This window comes from Setaria italica, chromosome IV, assembly GCF_000263155.2.
Source record: "Setaria italica strain Yugu1 chromosome IV, Setaria_italica_v2.0, whole genome shotgun sequence".
Classification (NCBI taxonomy): Eukaryota; Viridiplantae; Streptophyta; class Magnoliopsida; order Poales; family Poaceae; genus Setaria; species Setaria italica.
Genome location: NC_028453.1, coordinates 5,732,999 through 5,751,536, shown reverse-complemented (window position 1 = coordinate 5,751,536; position 18,538 = coordinate 5,732,999). Strand labels below are relative to the sequence as shown.

Here is an 18,538-nt window from a genome sequence, read left to right as displayed (position 1 = left end):
ACTCAACTATTAATCACGCCGAGTTAGTCACGCCATGGAGCTCGACGTGACAAAGAGCTACTTCTTGTAATATAGATCCGAAGAGGTTATTTATAAATTTTAATTTTAAAAAGGTTAAAATTAAAAAAATTCCGTCAAGTGCAGGAGGGCCGAACGCCTGAGTGCCCCAGGGCGCCTCCATGCCCGTGCGTGCGCGAGTTGTCACGGCGGCGACTCGTGGTGTAGGCCGTTTTGTACGTACGACGTTGTCGATCCGCGACGTACGTAGCAGCTACCAGCCTACCAGCAAGTAACGTACGTACACGTGTGCCGCCCAGCGCGATCGGGGGACCTGCAAATCTTACTGGACTGGGCTGACCAAACAAACGGCCCGCTGAACTGGGCTGACCCAATCACCCAACTGAGCCGAAGCATCCCCGTGGGTCGTGGTTAAGTTCCCAGCTATCCCAACTAACCGCACCAGCCGTCTCGTCGTCGTGCCGCCCCGCGCCCCCGCCCCGACGCGCCGCCGGGAATAGGGATGGCAATCGCGCGGGTCTCCACCTGAGACCCGCGGGTTTCAGACCCGACGGAGGCGGGGGCGGATCCGGAATCCCCCCGCGAGTCTTGGGGATCCGACACATGACGAGTGCGGAGGCGAATTTATAGTTCCCCGCGGGTGACCCACGAGGCCCCGAGTTATACATTTCGACCAAAGACTAGCCCAGCCCAACAACCATCTAGATATATAATCTCCATTCACCCACTCTCCCTCCCGGCCAGCGCCGCACGCCCGCACCCCGGCCCCAAATCCCCATCGCCCCCTCGCCCGCGCCTCGCCCGCGAGCGGCGCCGGCCGGCCGCGCCCTCGCCCGCGAGCGCCGCCCAGGCGCCCACTGCCACACTGTCACACCGGCTCGGGAAGGCACTCGGGAGAGGGGAGAGAGATGGAGGCGGCGCTGCGTGGGATCAGGGGGAAGCTTACGGAGCACCGGGAGAAGGTGGTGAGCGCTCTGCTGTTCGGCTCGTTCGTGGCGCTGGGGTGGCGGTCGGCGGAGCAGCAGCGCGAGATCGAGGGCCTGGAGGCCGAGAAGAATTCCCTCCGCGCCGCCAACGCCGCCATGTCCACCGTCATGTGGGGATGGCGGGAGGAGCTCTTCTCCCTCGCCGCCACGCCCTCCTCACCCATCTCCGCCTCCCGCCTCCGCCACATCTACGGCGAGGAGGAGCCCGCGCCGCCCAGGCCCAGGCAGCCAGGTTGGTACCTCAGTGCTCGCTGCAGCTATCTGATGGTATACTAGATTTTTTGTCTACCAGAGCTTGATGCTACTCCCGTGAAAATTGCCTGTTTGATTTGGATCGAAACGTGTACTACTTCCACTCTTCCAGTTCAGGAGGTTTTTTCACCTTTCACACCTGACGATGCTTAGCTTGTGACCTTGTGATCTCATTTGTTATGACGTATGTAGTAGGTCCAAATTGCACTAAGATAGGGGGGATTTCACTGTTCTTAGTGTGGAGGTTATGCTCTTGCACGTGAATTAGACAGCTTTACTGCAGTAGTATGAATGTATGGTGGCATTCTATATACTGTACCAAATTTACAGTTTTACGTGAAGAGTGTGGGGACTTAACAAAAATTCCAATGCATGCCTGGAGATCAGTTTTGTGGGTTGCTATGTTAGAGCCATTTTTGAGAAAATTTCTTACAGAGTAAGAGTTTGCCATTTGCTTATGATTAGTTTGCCATTTGCTTATGATTTTATCCTTTGTAAATTTCCTGTTCAATTAGCAATTTTTTGTTCCATGATTTTGTCATTCAAAATGTTTAGGCTGCACCATCGTCCATATTGACTGACATATAGCACCGGAAGCATGAAATGTACCTCAAGGGTTTATTGCTGTAAATCAATAAATGTGTATGTTATGCTCTTGAATCACCTTGTACCAGTAGTCTGGTACTGGTACTTAACCATGATGATGTGCAAAATTAGTTTATCTTCCTCAAAACTGTAAATTTATAATGTAGTCCTTGTCTGTTGTCTCAATGATAGATGTACTGTGTTTCCATATTCTCCATTTTATTTGCTGTAGAGGATGGAAAAGTAGCAACTATGCATTGGTTGTGTGAAGTATGCATGATTAGTTTATCTTCCTCAAAACTGTAAATTTATAATGTAGTCCCTGTCTGTTGTCTCAATGATAGATGTACTGTGTTTCCATATTCTCCGTTTTATTTGCTGGTAGAGGATGGAAAAGTAGTATTTGCAAGGTATTGCAATTCAGTATCTTTATTTTGTCCCTCAATCATGCCTTGATTTGCAAATGTTAGTATGGTTTACACTTCACAGTGAGAACTCTTTTTACAAGCTGTGTTCGGTGAGGTGTTTCTGAGTGTTTGCCTTCTCACCTTTTTGAATTTGAGACATTTGGTGCACATCATAACATCATGTTAATTTACATTGCCTCCAGCAAGACAATAGTGAAAAATTACTTATCACTAGTTTACATAATTACATTCATTGTAGTAATAAAATGGCATTTTCAATCTGCAGGATCAGATGCTGGGGAGGAATCGATCTCTATAGCGTGAATCTTTTGCGCCTTTTCTGTTGCAGTGTACGGTGTTTAGCATTGTCAGATAGCCAGACTGTCTCCCTGAAGGCAATAATGTTTTGTTAGTTAACCAGAGTAATTTTGCACTGTGTTGCAAATAAGCTTACCGATTTTCATCGACCCTAACATATGGAACAGTGTCGTCCTTGGTTTTGCCTTTCAAAGCTATACTGTGAGCTGGCATAATATAAGGAACAGTGTTGTATGATGTGCTGCTTTTCCCCTCTGGAAACTTGAAATTATGTGCTGCTTTTAATGTATGGTAATAGTTGGTGAGCTGAAGGTTGTGGGCATTTCGTGCTGTGCAAATACTTCCTCTGTCCCAAATTATAGGTTATTTTGACTTTTCTAGATTCATAGACTTTGTTATACACTTAGATATACTCTGCATAATAATATCTATCAATCTAGAAAAGCTAAAATGACATAATTTGGGATGGAGTATTGCTCATCCTCCTGCAAACATGCACCTAATTTCACTGACCAACACTAGTACTTCGAATCACACACTACTCTCATGTACGCTAGCAATTAGCAAATCGATGGACCAAAAATTTAACAAAACGTATAACTATGTGGAACAAATCGATAAGAACAGTGCAGCTATGGAGGAAACGATAAAGTTGCGGCATCAGTTGACGAGCCTCGTTCTTGCTACCCTGCAGACATGGAGGAAATGTATAAACAAGATTGCATAGCCACCAACTAGAGCATTTTTTAGGGGAAAGGAAACGTATAAACAAGATTGCATAGCCACCAACTAGAGCATTTTTTAGGGGAAAGGAAACGTATAAACAAGATGGCATAGCCACCAACTAGAGCATTTTTTAGGGGGGAAAAACACAAGTGGTTACAATGGAAGTGCAGCATAGCTAGCTGAAGAGTGAAGAGCAACACTCCTGCTCTACCATTGGGGCAAGAAAGCATGGAGGAAGAGGAGGGGAGGAGGGGGATCCCTGCCCTGCTGAGATCGCCGTCAACGCCTGAAACTGAAGCTGCTTCTGCGCATCAGGAACACATCGCCTCTGATATTACCCAGGTGTGGCCATCTCTACCCTGGCACCCCGTTTTGATATCTCCCTTTACCTGTTTGTTGGAACTACTACCATATTTCTAGACATCTCTGGTTCTAAGAGCCATGTAACAACCTCAAGTCCACTGTCATCACTTCAGCTTGTAGGATGGACGCCACTGATAGAGCTGAAGAGAATCGCCGAGAAGGACCAGGTCAACGCCCGGATCGTTGGCAAGCTGGAGTGGTACCAGCCGCTCTGCTCCGTCAAGGACCGCAGCGCTCTGAGGTATCTATCCAGGGTTTTGAATTCAGATCATGTTGAAGTTACCTGCTGATGCACGAGTTATCAATGACAGTCTCTGATCTGATCCAAAAGTAACCCGGGCGGCTGGCACTGTGGTGTTTCTTTGCAGGATGATTGAGGATGCAGAGGGGAAAGGGCTGATCTCACCTGGCACCACAACACTGATCGAGCCGACGAGCGGCAATATGGGGATAGGTCTGGCGTACATCGCTTTGATCAGAGGTTACAGGTTCGTTGCAGTCATGCCTGCTGAGTATTCACTTGACAAGCAGATCTTGCTGAGGTATCTGGGAGCAGATGTGGTTTTAACTGGTGAGAATACATAGCCAGCTTTGTGACCAGAGAGGTGTTCGGTGCCTGTTTAGTTTTGTGTTTGCAGGGCTAGCTCTGTATTAACTCTAATGTTCAACGCTCTTCTGTTTTCAGATCCTATGCTTGGCTTTCAAGGACAACTTGACAAAGTGGAGCAGCTCAAGAAAGATTTACCCAATGTTCATGTTCTTGATCAGTTTGCAAATGCAGCAAATCCTGAAGCACACTTTGCATGGACTGGTACCTATCCTTATAAAATGTTATCTGATTGAAAAATAGATAATATAATTATCTACAGAAAACTAGAAGTGCTTCACATTAATCTTCTGACACAGTCATGGATCAGATGACTTATGTTTCTGCTGCATTTCGTAATATATATTGTGTATGTCCACTCCTACCTAGGACCTGAGATTTGGAGGGATACGGCTGGCAAAGTAGATATCTTTGTAGCTGGTTCGGGCACTGGAGGTACTGTCTCTGGTGTTGGCAAGTACTTGAAGATGAAGAACCCAGCTGTGAAGGTCATTTGTGTTGAGCCTGCAGAGAGTCCAGTTATTTCAGGTAAACTGGTAATCCAAAAATCATGTACAGTTGTGCACTGCACTGAATGGTCAAATGCTCCACGAAACAAAGATAGAAATGTACAAAACAGTAGCCTGAATAATTGACAATACGAGGTAATTGCTTTAATAGCTTTGCTGATTTTTTTTTTTGTAGGTGGCAAACCTTCCCGGCATAAAATTCAGGGAGTTGGCCCAGGATTTGTACCCAAGAACTTAGACACCTCACTAATTGATGAGATCATTACAGTAACTGCAGAAGATGCAATGGCGAATGCAAGGAGGCTGTCAAGGGAAGAGGGCCTGCTAGTTGGGATATCATCTGGAGCAAATTTGGCAGCCTGCTTGAAGGTTTGCAATACTGCAAACTTAAACTCTAATCCTTCTGACTTGATTCTACCTCCAGTTCTTTCCCATCTTTGCCCACCTTACCTTATATTTGAAATGTATTTTTAGGTGGCGTCAAGAGAAGAGAACCAAGACAAGATGATTGTCACTGTGTTTCCCAGCGGTGGCGAGAGATACACGACCTCCGACCTCTTTGCTGCTGTAAGAGAGGAATGCATCGCCATGACCTTCTGATCTGGATACTTGTGTACATCCGTAGTGGTGGTCTAGTCTGGCATGGAAGCATGTGCGTTCCATTTGTGTGTTTGTGTTTTTGATCAGAAATTCAGGAACCTTTACAGTGTGGAACTGTAGATTGGCATGCCTGTCTGCTTTCTACTTTTGCAGATTGACATGGAACTCTCAGTCACAATTCTTCGGAAAATACTACATGGTCACTTAAACATATTAATTTCCCTCATATTCCAAAATTCATCAACTTGTATTGCAAGAAAAGCTGTTGAGCAGGGCCATCACTGGACGTTTCACCCCAGTTTACTTCAATTCGTTGATAAAAGTTTGAAGATCAGTCTCCTCGGTTAGTTTGTTATTTTCGTATGAATTAATCTAGAAAGATTTTGAACCTTAACTTTTTCGACCAAAATATGAACCATGGATATGCCAAGTTTAATTTGTTTTCGGAAGTTAAAAGTTCGCTTTTGAATAATTTTTCACCATTTTTTCGCTCGTTTTCCCATTTTCAACATAGCTTTCGCATAGCTCGGCTGCGACTCCCTATCAACAAAGTGCAGAATTATTGTAATGTGGACACCGGTGATGCCAAAGTAGTGGTGGTCTAATCTGGCATGGAAAACATGTGCGTTCCATTTGTGTGTTTTTGATCAGAAAGTCAGGAACTTTTAGATTGTAGTTTGGCATGCCTGCTTTCTACTTTTGCAGATTGACATGGAACTTTCAGTCACCATTCTCCAGAAAATACTACATGGTCACTTAAACATATTAATTTCCCTCATATTCCAAAACTCATTAACTTGTATTACAAGAAAAGCAGTTGAGCAGGGCCAGCACTGGACATTTCACCTCAGTTTACTTCATTTCATTGATTGACCTACTCTTCGCAGCTTCTTTGAAGATCATTATCCTTGGTTAATTTGTTATTTTCGTATGAATTAATTGATAAAGAGTGCGAACATTTACCTTTTGCGATCAAGATATGAACTATGTATATGCCAAGTTTTTTTTTCGAAACTTAAAAGTTTTCTTTTGAATAAATTTTTGCCGTTTTCCTATCGTTTTCCCATTTTCAACATATCTTTCGCATAGTTCAGCTACAACTCGCGATCAACAAAGTGCGGAATTAGGAGGTGTTTGGTTCCACGAACTAAAGTTTAGTCCGTGTCACATCGAATGTTTAGTTACTAATTAGAAGTATTAAATATAGACTAATTATAAAACCAATTGTACAGACGGAGGCTAATTCGCGAGACGAATCTATTAAGCCTAATTAATCCATGATCAGCACATATTTACTGTAGTATCACATTATCAAATCATGGACTAATTAGGTTTAATAAACTCGTCTCGCGAATTAGTCTCCGTCTGTGAAATTGATTTTATAATTAATATATATTTAATACTCCAAATTAGTATCTAAACATTCGATGTGACGGTACTTTAAACTTTGGACTAAAGAACTAGACGGGCCCCTATTGTGATGTGGACACTGCAGCTATAATGGATACATCCAAATCGCAGGAGTCGTCAATGTCTTCCTGCTGCTCCTCTGACTATAAAGAAGCCAACAAGCAGTAGCGTAGAGCAGCATCCACGGAGACAGAGGAGGTTGGGAGGAGGGGCATCCCTTCTCTCTTGAAGCCATCTTCTTCTTCCAGCGATGGTGTTGCTGGGCGGGAGGAGCACATTGCCTCCGATGTCACGCAGGTGAGATCTCCTATCTATTCGATTTTATCCTCTTTCGGTTCCTGTTTGTTTGTTGCTGCTACCGGCTTTCTACGTGGCATGAGCGACTGAGATTGTTCGTGCGCAACAATTTCCTCAGCTCATAGGATGGACGCCGCTGATCGAGCTGAAGCGAATCGCCAGCAAGGATGGAGTAGACGCGCGGATCGTCGGCAAGATGGAGGCGTACCAGCCGCTCTGCTCCGTCAAGGATCGATGCGCTTTGAGGTGTTCTGATGTTTCCCTTGCTCCTACCCAATTTTTTCACTGAATTGGTCAGAGAGTTATCTCTGTTTATGCTAATCCAGATAGGGAGGTTGTATTAAGCTAGTTCAGCTTACATACTACTCTGACAAGATTAAGTTAAAAGGGTGCTTATTGATCATCACCTGCTTTGAACTTGTTTTTATTGAATAATGGTAGATTGAGAGAATACAAAGTCAACCAATTGTCCTGTCCGCCTGTGAACAAGTGTGCCAAGTTCAGACAAGTGTAGCCTGCATTGCTGTTGCTGCCCTGCAATTCCAAGTCGTTTGATTGCCCATAGTGTTACTAGCACCTGGATTTGTGGTGTACCTGTCATTTGGTCCTACAATGTACCCAATTTGTAACACTGTGCTACCACTTCTGTTTTCTTCTGAAGAATGATAGAAGATGCACATCTGTGCTGACACTTCCTTCTGTTTTCTTCTGAACAATGACAGAAGATGCACATCTGTGCTGACACTTCCTTCTGTTTTCTTCTGAACAATCACACAAGATGCACATCTGTTCTGTGCTGACACTTCCTTCTGTTGTCTTCTAAAGAATGACAGAAAATGCACATCTGTGCTGACTGCTGACACCTCCTGTTTTCTTCTGAAGAATGATAGAAGATGCAGAGGAGAGAGGACTGATTTCACCTGGTGTCACCACACTAATCGAGCCAACAAGTGGTAACATGGGGTTAGGATTGGTTCTCATTGCTATTCACAAAGGTTACAGGTTTATAGCTGTTGTGCCAGCTAAATATTCACTTGACAAGCAGATCTTGTTGAGATACATGGGTGCTGAGCTGTATTTAACTGGTATGATAAGTTGTACCAAGTTATGGCATCACCTTGCATGCTTTTTTCACTTTTAGATTTGATAATCTTTAATCAGTAGAAACTTCATGGGTGACCTTCTCCCTTGCGGTTGACCGTATGCAGATCCCGCCCTCGGCTTTCAAGGCATGTGGGACAAGGTTGAACAGCTCCAAAAAGAATTGCCCAATGTACATGTTCTTGATCAAACTACCAATAAAGCAAATTCTGAAGCACACTTCAGATTAACTGGTATGGACGTATGATTTGTAAAATGCGTTGAAATGTGATGTTTTTACCTTGGTAAACAGCTTTGTTTAGATAAAGAAGATGAGTTAGATTCTGTGGACTAATTTTTTCTTAGAGATACCATATATGTACTTCCTTGATTTTGATTATTGTTGCTGTTGCTTTAACACAAGCTGATGCAAAAAAAAAAATACTGTACCAGAAATTCAGAACCTGAATCCTGAGCGCACCAAAAAAATTATTGGCCCTGATTGTTATCATTGCTTAGAAGCCCATTTTATGCTTTTCATATCTTCATAGGAAAAGCATATTTTTGTACATGATATCACAATACAATGACTGTTGTTTACAAATACAGGACCTGAGATTTGGAAGGACACAGCCGGCAAGGTGGACATTTTTGTGGCTGCTTCAGGCTCGGGAGGTACTGTATCCGGTGTGGGGAAGTATCTGAAAATGCAAAACCCAGGCGTCCAAATCGTTTGCGTTGAGCCTGTAGAGAGCCCAGTCATTTCAGGTAACACACCATTGCAGAAACAAACGTTACTTGAAAGTATGCTTTTGGATGTCAGGAGCCGTGGCTCAGCTCTAAGAATAGTAGTAGGTAGTAACATTTTATTTCCTCGACAGATGAAAATGTCAGATCTGACATGGTATGGTTTTTTAGGTGGCGCCCCTGGCAAGCACAAAATCCAGGGAATAGGACCAGGATTTCTACCTGAAGTCCTGGACATGTCGGCCATCGACGAGACTGTCACGGTGACCACTGAGGAGGCAATGGCGAATGCGAGGAGGCTGGCGAAGGAGGAGGGCCTGCTTGTGGGCATTTCTTCAGGAGCAAACCTGGCAGCTTGCTTGAAGGTTCACACAATCCTAGCTGATCGACTGTCTCTACCATTGTCATTTCACTTTCTGATGTTTCATGATCCTTCAAATGTGTCTTCAGATTGCATCGAGAGAAGAGAACAAGGGGAAGATGATCGTCACCATGTTCCCAAGCGGTGGCGAGAGATACATGAACTCCGACCTGTTTGCAGATGTAAGAGAGGAGTGTATTGCCATGGCATTCTGATTCATTTTCTTTTTTTTTCTTTTGGAAAATAACATCTTGATTTCGGAACAGTTGTATCGTTTGTGTAAAAAATAAAAGGTCTAGGTAGACCACTTGTTGCTGATTGCACAATGTATTGCAGACACATAGTACTACATGACAAACAGTTCAGCAGGCATGTCACTACTGAACATTTCACCTTCAGTTTAATCAGTTTGCTTCACGGCTTTGCTTGGCTGACCCTTCGTCTCTTCTCCCAGGATCGTTGTCCTTGGTTCTAGCGAAGTCAGATGTCATCAAAGTATGGCTGCCCTGAGCATGTTACCAAATGGATTATGCACAACTAGACACACGCTTAACTGGATAAACAAGGCTGATTATGTCACTGAACATGTCACATACCTCGTGCTGAGACTCGCTACCAACGAACCGCAAGCCTCCAATCTATTTTTTTTTTTTGCAAATTTATTAGTATATATGACATGGACACTGGTGAACCGTATCATACCATATCCTAAAAGAAACAAAAAATAGTACAAGTAGTCATGGGCAGAGTGCAAGTGCCGATTTTTTTTTGTTTTTAGCCTTTTTTTCGAAAGATTCTCACAAATAGGCTCTGGGAGGAAACATTTCGGAAAATGGACCCTGAGCTTGGCGCCACCGCCAAGCATATACGCCTCGGCGCCAGAGCCGATGGCGTCTAGATCCTTGCGCAGGTGTTGACCTGGATGCTGACATGGCGCACGCGCTTGGTGCCAGGCTGGGTGGCGCCAAGCTTTGAACCCCTACCACCTGCCTCCTTCCTGTTTGAGCCTTCCTCCTCTTCTTTCTCCTCCCTCTCGGTTTTTCTATCTCTCCACTTCGCCATACATCACAAATCGGCCTATGGCACCTTGGAAACTTTGATTTGCTCTGTGGATCTTCAAGAGCAAGGTATCCTCGCTCCTTCATAGTTTTTTTTCACATCGATTCGATATATAATAGTCAGATTTTTTAACTTAGGGTTTCATGCAACCGTAAGATGTCAAGGCGTGGAAAAGTTAGGAAACCAAGATAACCTCAGCAACGCACGTTGTTATGTTATGGGTTCATTGTTGTGGATTGAATGGAAACCCTAGGTGTAGGTTTAATGTTAATTCCTTTCGGTTCTTACAACGAAAATGACTAAATTGTAGTTATGGCCGGATGATTGGAAATGTCTTCGACCCATTGCCTCTGCCTAGTGGTGTTCCAGTGCCCATGTGCTTTTGCGGTGATCCTTGCAAGGTAGCCAAGTCCGATGCAGAGGACACGTACAGGCAGAGGTATTGGATGTGTTCCAATTTTGCGTTTGAGCCTACACTTTGTTAGCGGTGCATTAATAAGATGGTGAGAAATCGATATTGTCTAGTAATTAATTTGTGTCGTATGGCATATTTCATGTTTTTTTTATTTTGTAACAATTGTATTTGTTGCAGACCCCTTCACCGCTCTGTGATTTTGAGCAGTGGATCGACACTGAGATCAAGCTTGAAGACAAGGAGGAGATGCAGGAAATGTTGCGTTGGAAGGCAGAGAAGAAGGAGACAATGGAGAAGAGACGTAGAGAGGAGGCTGCAGAAAAGGAGCACAAGGAAGAGGAGGAAAGGAGGCGTGTAGCTGCGAACAGGGAGGAGAGGGAGAAGAAGCTTGAGCGTGCACGCCGAGCGAAAGTAGCGATTGAGGAGAATCCCGATGCCCTGAGGAAGGGAAAGTGGCATCGTTGCACATAGTAGTCTCCATTACTGTTGGACTTTTCATTGTGTTGTCATGTAATGCACTTTAAGTATGGTCGATAACAAAAAGAAGTACCGACTAGAGGGGCGTTGTAGGACCGGACCCTCCGGCCCAAGCGGACTGTCCGAATAAAACACATGCAGACCGTCTGCCTTTTAGACGGTCCGAAAACATGTTTCTGTCTACGTTTAGGTGACCGTCCACCACCTAGGGCCGGACCGTCCGCCTTTGAGAAATAATTTCTCAGCCCGAGAATATGTTTCTGTCTAGGTTTAGGTGACCATCCGCCACCTAGGGCCGGACCGTCCGCTCCAAGCGGACTGTCTACCAAAATCACCTGCGGACCGTCTGCCGTTGAGATATAATTTCTCGGTCCGAAAACATGTTTCTGTCTAGGTTTAGGTGACTGTCCGCCACCTAGGGCCGGACCATCCGCACCAAGCGGACTGTCTACCAAGAACACTAGCGGACCGTCCGCCTTTGAGATATAATTTCTCCACCGAAGAACATGTTTCTGTCTAGGTTTAGCTGACCGTCCGCTACCTAGGACCGGACCGTCTGCCACCTAGGGCCGGACCGTCCTCCCTAGTACAGGTAGACCTCTCTTAGAATAACTTTTTTTTGTCATTTCTTTCACTTTCTCGAACTAAGTTAATGAGTAGAGAAGAACTCCCCCGTACATATGTGCATATATTTTGATTCCATTAATTTCACATATGCATGGATATAGAGATTTTGGCGGAGACTACCCTACAAAATTGAAACCGAGGCTACAAGAGATAATATAATTGAAATCCATGAAAAAGTTAGCCTCAAATTTCCACAAACACTAGAACAAGAAAAAAAAGAAATAAAACGTATAAACAAATTTCAACATGAATTACACCCAAGTTTTAGTGCGAAGCGAATTATTACAAACCAAAGTCCATGCAAACATAAATGCAAATATCCATTACATGAGCTTCCCTTGTAACAGGTTCACCACTCCAAGTCTCCAAACCTTCTCCCTCTTCGCCATAAAGTACAAAAAGAGTCTAGTCATCCTGTGGCACCGGTGGAGGAGGATAATAAGGTTGATGAGGATAGAACTTAGGGGGAGGTGCCGGAGCTGGAAATATGCTGTAGAAATGATCATTGAAACTCGAGAAGCTAGATGACAAAGTATTGAAGTCATTCTCTAGTTTATGCTGCCGCTCCTCAACCTGCTGACGCTGCTCAGTTATGTCTAAGTCACCGAATCTAGCATCTAAGGCCTCAATATCACTGTGAAGACCCTCCTGAATGTGTTGCAGCCTAGTCATCATGGGCGCATACATAGTAGCGCGGATATGGTGCCCAAAAGCCACAAAACGGTTATCCATCTGCTAATGCACGTTCTGCTGCATATTCTGAAAGTTTGTCACCATTTGCTGCCCAAATGCCTCAAGGTGTGAACTGAGCCCCTGCTGCATAAGCTGGAAGTTCTCATTCATGTTGTGCTGCATTGTGGCAAAGTAAGGGTCAAAATAACCAGCTGGAGGTACCCACTGTGACTGCATAGGGGGAGGAGGAGGAGGCATAGCCTGAGCATCATCATCCTGAGGTGGAGCCTCTCCCATATATCCGATGTCTCCCTCATCTTTAACTCTTCCCACATCCGGGAAAGGAGTCAAGTCCCTTTCAAGAAAAACTTTATCATTCTTATAAGGCCTGAAGGGAGTGTGAACCACCTCACAAGGACCTCGGAACCTAGGTTTTTCTTTGATAAGTGCCATGATATATGGAGCAAAGTATACATTTATCTCAAGGTTGACCTTTTTGTCAGCAATTTGATCCATGATCAACCTAACCACATCAAACTTCTGACCATCCATCACATGGTCAACAAAGTTCCTATGGTAGCCCACAAAACCATCTTTATATCCACTCTTAGGCAGTATTGTTACTCTAGCAATCTTATTAATGACAGCCAGATGATGCCTAAGATCATTGGTCTTGCCATACATTCTAGAGATACCCGTCCTAGCCGGCTTATAATACTGAGTAATGGCATCAAGCTCTAGTGGATTCTCATCGACCATATTAAAGGTTTGATGATCAGTGAGGAAATATAATTTAATTGATTGACAGCAGCAAACTCAGCAATTGTGGCCTCATATTTCCTTTTACCTGTCATCCACTCCAATTTATCTTCCTCAAAATTAATCTCTACTGTAGCATGGAATTGACGAATGATGGTGTCATTCCAATCACATCTATGCTCAAGAAATACCCTTAAGCCAATAGCTTCAAATTTACCAACTAATTCAGTCATCACGGGTTGCTGAGCCATATAATGGAAATCAATGGTTTAGTGTTTAAAGACTGTCTTACTTAGAAAATGTCCAAAGAAGGCATCCTCTTGTACCTGAGCGTAGAAGAAGAGATTTGAAGTGGTTCGAGGAAAATTGTATTGATAAGGAGTTCTTTCTCTTGAATATGTATCCATTGTCCACCTCTTCTTAGGAGCAATATATGACAGCACATCAATAATCTCATCGACATCACCGTCTTGATTCATCTCATCATCCTCATCATTAACTAAACGAGCTACTGAAGATTCGACCTCAGTATCAGTGGGCTCATAGTCATCATCCCTTGAGTCATCATTACTTGAATCACCCTCATCATCCACTCTTGGCCTTTTAGAAGAACTTCCCCTTTTAAGCTTGCTTGCCAAAGCCTTAGTGATACGACGAGCACGATCACTATCAAGAACACGTGCACGAACATTAGTTTGATTTATATGAATAATTGAATAAGCAATAAGTCCCTTAGATGCACGGTTCTTACTCTGGTCGCTGATGACCTGCGGACGCGTAGTTCATCGCGAGACCACGATGAGGAACCGCGGGTTGCAATTTTCCAACCCTTGGATCTTCAACTATAGACAAAATCAACCGGCCAAATTTCAAACATATCTTCTCTAAGCCTTTACAAATCAATCCCCCAAACTTACAACAAATCCATGGATAAATCTTAAATCCCCCATCAAACCCTAACCACTATAGTCCTTTGAAATCCAAGACAATCAAGAAATGATTTGATGAAATACCGTCCGGTCATGATGAAGAATCTTGCGGAGAGTACGGAAAATTGCACAGACGGTCCGGGGAAGCCTCCAAAATCTTGCCCTAGGTGAGGGGTCTTTTTCTTTGTTTGAAGGAGGAAAAGAGAGAAAGCCTCGGGTGAGGAAACAGTAGGACTCGGGTAAGGAAGGAGAAAGGCCCGTGCCTTTCGATGTACCTGTCCGACCGCCGTGGACAGTCCGCCCATGGTGGAGCGGACGGTCTGCTAGTTAACGCTGCCACTCTACACGGTTTGAGTCTCTGACTCAGATTAGCGGACAATTCGTTGCTGTCCGTCGGACAGTCTGGTGGGGTCGGACGGTCCGCCATGGTCGAACGGACGGTCCACTGGGTAAAGCTGGCCGGTCGGTCCGCCAAGGTCGAGCGGATGGTCCGGAGGGTCCGGGCTGTTCGCCAGTTAGGAATTCGACGGTCCACCAATCATTTATAGAAACCTTTCCCTCATTCGTCACTTTACCTTGTACATGTGTGGTGTTTTGGATTGATTGGTTTTTGCTTTTATGCATGATGTGCAGTGTGCAATTAGTTCATTCAGTTTGAACCATGGATTAACTGGCCAAAACTTACGAAAAACTTTTTTTTCACTTTTGTTTGAATTTTGGACGGGTACCTGGCCGAAACTTATGGGTTACCAGCAGATTACCCCTCAATGAAGGATTCAAGCTAATTAATTGTTACTTGAGACTCCACAATAGTACATGTACACAATAGTTCGTAATGGGAGTCCACAAAATCCATATTATTACAGATAAACATCTACCACAGACCCTCGCTGCCTCCTAGTCTCACCCTTACCCTTGTGACCAAGAGCGTCCGTGCCTGGAGGGTAAGGGGAAGGTGGACGGCGTCTCCTAGTGCCTGCAGGCTATGTAGGCTGAGTCAAGGGGACATCCTGCATCTGAGACAGGCCAAGCTCCTCGTGCCTCTCATCTTCCTCATCATCGTCCTTGTCGTCGTCGTCGTCATCATCCTCAGACGCAATGCCTTTGGCCCGTATAGTTGCTTGGCTAGACAAACCTATGCCTCCTGTGCATGGGGAAGGAACGTGCACGTATCGCGTCATGGCTGTCCTGCAACCACAACGAGCAGCCGTACGGCGTAGCCGACGTGACAGTCTCTGTTGTACAAGAATAGGTTAACTGAAAGAATTTAAGGTATTAGTAATATATTTCAAAGGATATTTAGGATTTTACGTCTAGGAAGCTACGCGTCTCGTCATCCCTAACTCTCGGACAAAACCGCTCAATGTCATCAACCGAGATTTTGAGGGTATGGCCCTGCAACAAAGTGAATGAGTAAGTCCATACATACCTAAATCACTAAATCACTAATTCTACAAAAGTGACTTAACATAGAAAAATAATCCAATTGACTTAGCACTCTGTCCAATATTGGTCCTGCCTCCACCTACCTTCTTACACGAGTACTTTGGTCGTATGCCGTGTCTTCATCGTCGGAGGACTCGATGTCGCCGTAGTCATCTTGTGTCCATTGTAGTCTCAGCCTACAACGTGTTGCACCTTGGTACCAAGCTTGGTATCTCTTGTACTCACTGTTTGTCTGTGGCTCATTGTTCTCGTCCACATTGTCATGGAACTCCTCCCATTGGTCAATGTAAGGCTGGTGGAATACGTGCCACTCATAAACTTCCTGTTCTTCTTACGATCCAACCTGCATGTCACGTAAGATGTTAAAACTTGCCCATAGTCCTATAACTTACTCGTAGTCCTATAACCTGAGTTAATGTAATGGACCATCACAAGATAATTGAAATAACAAAATACTTGTAACTCTACGCTAGTCGAGAATGGAGCCGTCAGCCAAATCTGTCTCCTCCCAAATTGGCGTGTAACTTGATCAGGCAGGTGGAACTCGACGGCATAGAAACATATAAGGGGGCACCTCATCCTATATAAGTCATCGTCGCTCGAACACATGGTGCTAAGAGGAAAAGTTAGTGCCCCCTCTCCTACGTACGGCTCCCACAACACCTGCAACATGTCCAAACAAGATGTTAGATGATATACTTAACCAATTGAAATCGGCTTCGGAATTATAATTAACTTACACTAGACGCCGTGAGCGTGTCTAGCTCATTCGTGAAATCACTGTACACCCACTCCAACCTAGTGTGCGGAACCCTAATCTGGTCCCAAAGGTACGCCCAGGTAGGCTGCCGTCTAGGAGGCTGATCTGGGAACCACTCACGGTGAGATAGAACCTCCGGACGGCCAACTGGTAGACACGCGCACATCCACAACTGCAGTAGGTACACGCATCCACCAATTGACGCTGAGGTAGCAGACCAACGACAAGCCTCGCACAGCTGTCGGTACAGAAAACCCAACACTGCAGAGCCCCAGCTGTACTGACCCGCCTGGTTCCAGTCCGTGAGGCAGTGGATCCACATCCACGATGCTGTGTCACCCGTGGCGTCGGGGAAGAGAACACAGGCGAAGAGGTGTAGGATCCAGGCCCTGCAGTAGTTCCCAACAGTGTGCTCGTCTGCATCCTCGGGGCACTGTGCAAACTGTTGCCGCAGCCAAGAGATTAGAACACCAGAAGTGCGAGCACCTTACTCGTCAACCTCACGGCCAAGGAAGGCCGCTACTCGCTCTCTCCAACCATTTGACCTGCATGGCCCAGTCACTGCGTCACCGCGAATCGTCAGACCGAGCATCTTCTAACAGTCCTTGAGCATAACTGTCATCTCTCTGAACGGCAAGTGGAAGGTATGAGTCTCAGGCCGCCACCTACATTTTAGACAAAGGAAGGTTACATGTCAAATATGCAAGGGCATGAACAACAGGCTATGAATGGACGCAACGATTGAAGATAGTACCTGTCAACCAACGTTGTTATGGCCGCTCAGTTGAACTTGGGCAACCCACGATGAACCTGAAATGAGATGACATCTAGGCCAGCAGCCTGCAGCAAAGGAGTGTAGCGGTCATCGTACCGCATGTCCAAGAACCTATCGTGGGTTCTAGAACAAAGGAGCGGAAGGTCCTACATGCAATTAAACACAGTCTTCAGTTATTTCACAAACAACACATGCACGCTAACAAAAATTCGATCAACACGTACACATTATTACCTCCCTCCCCCCCCCCCCGCTATGAGACATCCTCGGTGGGCGTGGGCGTACATCGGGTCGAGCAGGTGGAATTGCGCCATCCTACAAAAATTAAATGAAAAAAAATTCAATATGCAATGAAACATAAACTTATAAATGTACAAATAATTGACACAATTGCAATCATAAATTGAGACATGCATAATTAATTGAATGAATACAACATATACGAAATAATGAAAACAACCACTACTCGCACCTCACTAATCTGCCAATGGCAAGTGCGTGAATTGTGGCCCAGTCTACCGCACTTGCCACACTCGTTCTGCTCGGGGTCAGTAAGAAATGGGGTTGCTCTACCACGCCTTGTTCTTCCGGGTATCTGATCCATAACCATCTTGTGCCTCGTCCTCTTCCTTGATCCACGCTTGTTCCAACTGGATCCGCAATGTACTTAGGCCCATCATATGGAGGCCACTCTCTGGGGTCCCGAAAAGGCACGAAGCGGGAGCTCCATGTGTGCACAAGCGTGTCTACAGTGAACTCGTGAGGTATCATGTTCTCGATATCAAAGTTGCGATGCATAGCTGCTGCCACCAAATGAGAACATAGAAGGTGGTATTGCCTTGGTTTACCACAAGTGCATGTGAAATCTCGGAGGACTACCACATGGATCCTCAACTCTCAGACCTTGCTGTCGGACGTTGTGCCGCCCCTCTGCTCCACCTAATAAGTCCCTGTGTTGAGGTCAAAACATATAACCTCATGTGTGGCCGCCCTTTCTTTTGCCTTCTCTAGGTGTTCCTTTGGTTTGGGAGGCCATTTCTCTCCAGCACTCCGTAACTTCAATGCATAGGCGTATCTATCATTGAACCGAGAAACAAGCTTGTAGAAGGTGAATTGAACGATTGCGTTCATGGGCATTCCACATATCCCTTAGAACAACTTATTGAATGACTCCGCCATGTTGCTGCGCTGAAACTCGTACCTCCATCCACCGACATCGTGAGCTCTTGTCCATTTGTCCAGATCCCTCATCAAACTTGTGAGCCATTGTCTACCTTCTGCATTTGTTGTGGTCCTGACCTGCTCCAACTTCCGCTGAAAGTACCTGTCCTCAAGCTGACGAGCAGCATCCTA

The 18,538-nt window shown here is 45.1% G+C and overlaps 3 protein-coding genes across 7 annotated transcripts; all 3 read left to right on the top strand.

The window, feature by feature from the left end:
* The first annotated feature begins 753 nt into the window (after window positions 1-753).
* LOC101754072 lies at window positions 754-2,877 on the top strand. The gene is made up of 2 exons (XM_004964794.3): window positions 754-1,236; window positions 2,535-2,877. The coding sequence occupies exons 1-2, from the start codon at window positions 927-929 to the stop codon at window positions 2,570-2,572; spliced, it is 348 nt and encodes a 115-aa protein (XP_004964851.1). The 5' UTR covers window positions 754-926; the 3' UTR covers window positions 2,573-2,877.
* Window positions 2,878-3,027: 150 nt separating this feature from the next.
* On the top strand, window positions 3,028-5,611 carry LOC101753657 (cysteine synthase). The gene is made up of 7 exons (XM_004964793.3): window positions 3,028-3,634; window positions 3,769-3,896; window positions 4,024-4,226; window positions 4,341-4,466; window positions 4,632-4,790; window positions 4,947-5,140; window positions 5,246-5,611. The coding sequence occupies exons 1-7, from the start codon at window positions 3,521-3,523 to the stop codon at window positions 5,369-5,371; spliced, it is 1,050 nt and encodes a 349-aa protein (XP_004964850.1). The 5' UTR covers window positions 3,028-3,520; the 3' UTR covers window positions 5,372-5,611.
* A 1,306-nt stretch (window positions 5,612-6,917) lies between these two features.
* On the top strand, window positions 6,918-11,238 carry LOC101786048 (cysteine synthase, chloroplastic/chromoplastic). Of its 5 annotated transcripts, XR_002677182.1 has the most exons (9): window positions 6,918-7,078; window positions 7,197-7,324; window positions 7,961-8,163; window positions 8,287-8,412; window positions 8,768-8,926; window positions 9,077-9,270; window positions 9,356-9,448; window positions 9,533-9,635; window positions 9,721-9,845. XR_002677182.1 is itself a non-coding variant. In XM_022825636.1 (8 exons), exons 2-8 carry the CDS (start codon window positions 7,275-7,277, stop codon window positions 11,209-11,211), a joined length of 1,119 nt encoding a protein of 372 aa, XP_022681371.1. In that variant the 5' UTR covers window positions 6,918-7,078; window positions 7,197-7,274; the 3' UTR covers window positions 11,212-11,238. The 5 variants fall into 5 exon arrangements, 4 of the variants coding, with proteins under 4 accessions (XP_022681371.1, XP_014660469.1, XP_014660468.1 ...); XM_022825636.1 differs by lacking the exons at window positions 9,533-9,635; window positions 9,721-9,845 and adding an exon at window positions 10,918-11,238; XM_014804983.2 differs by lacking the exon at window positions 9,533-9,635.
* Window positions 11,239-18,538: the final 7,300 nt, after the last annotated feature.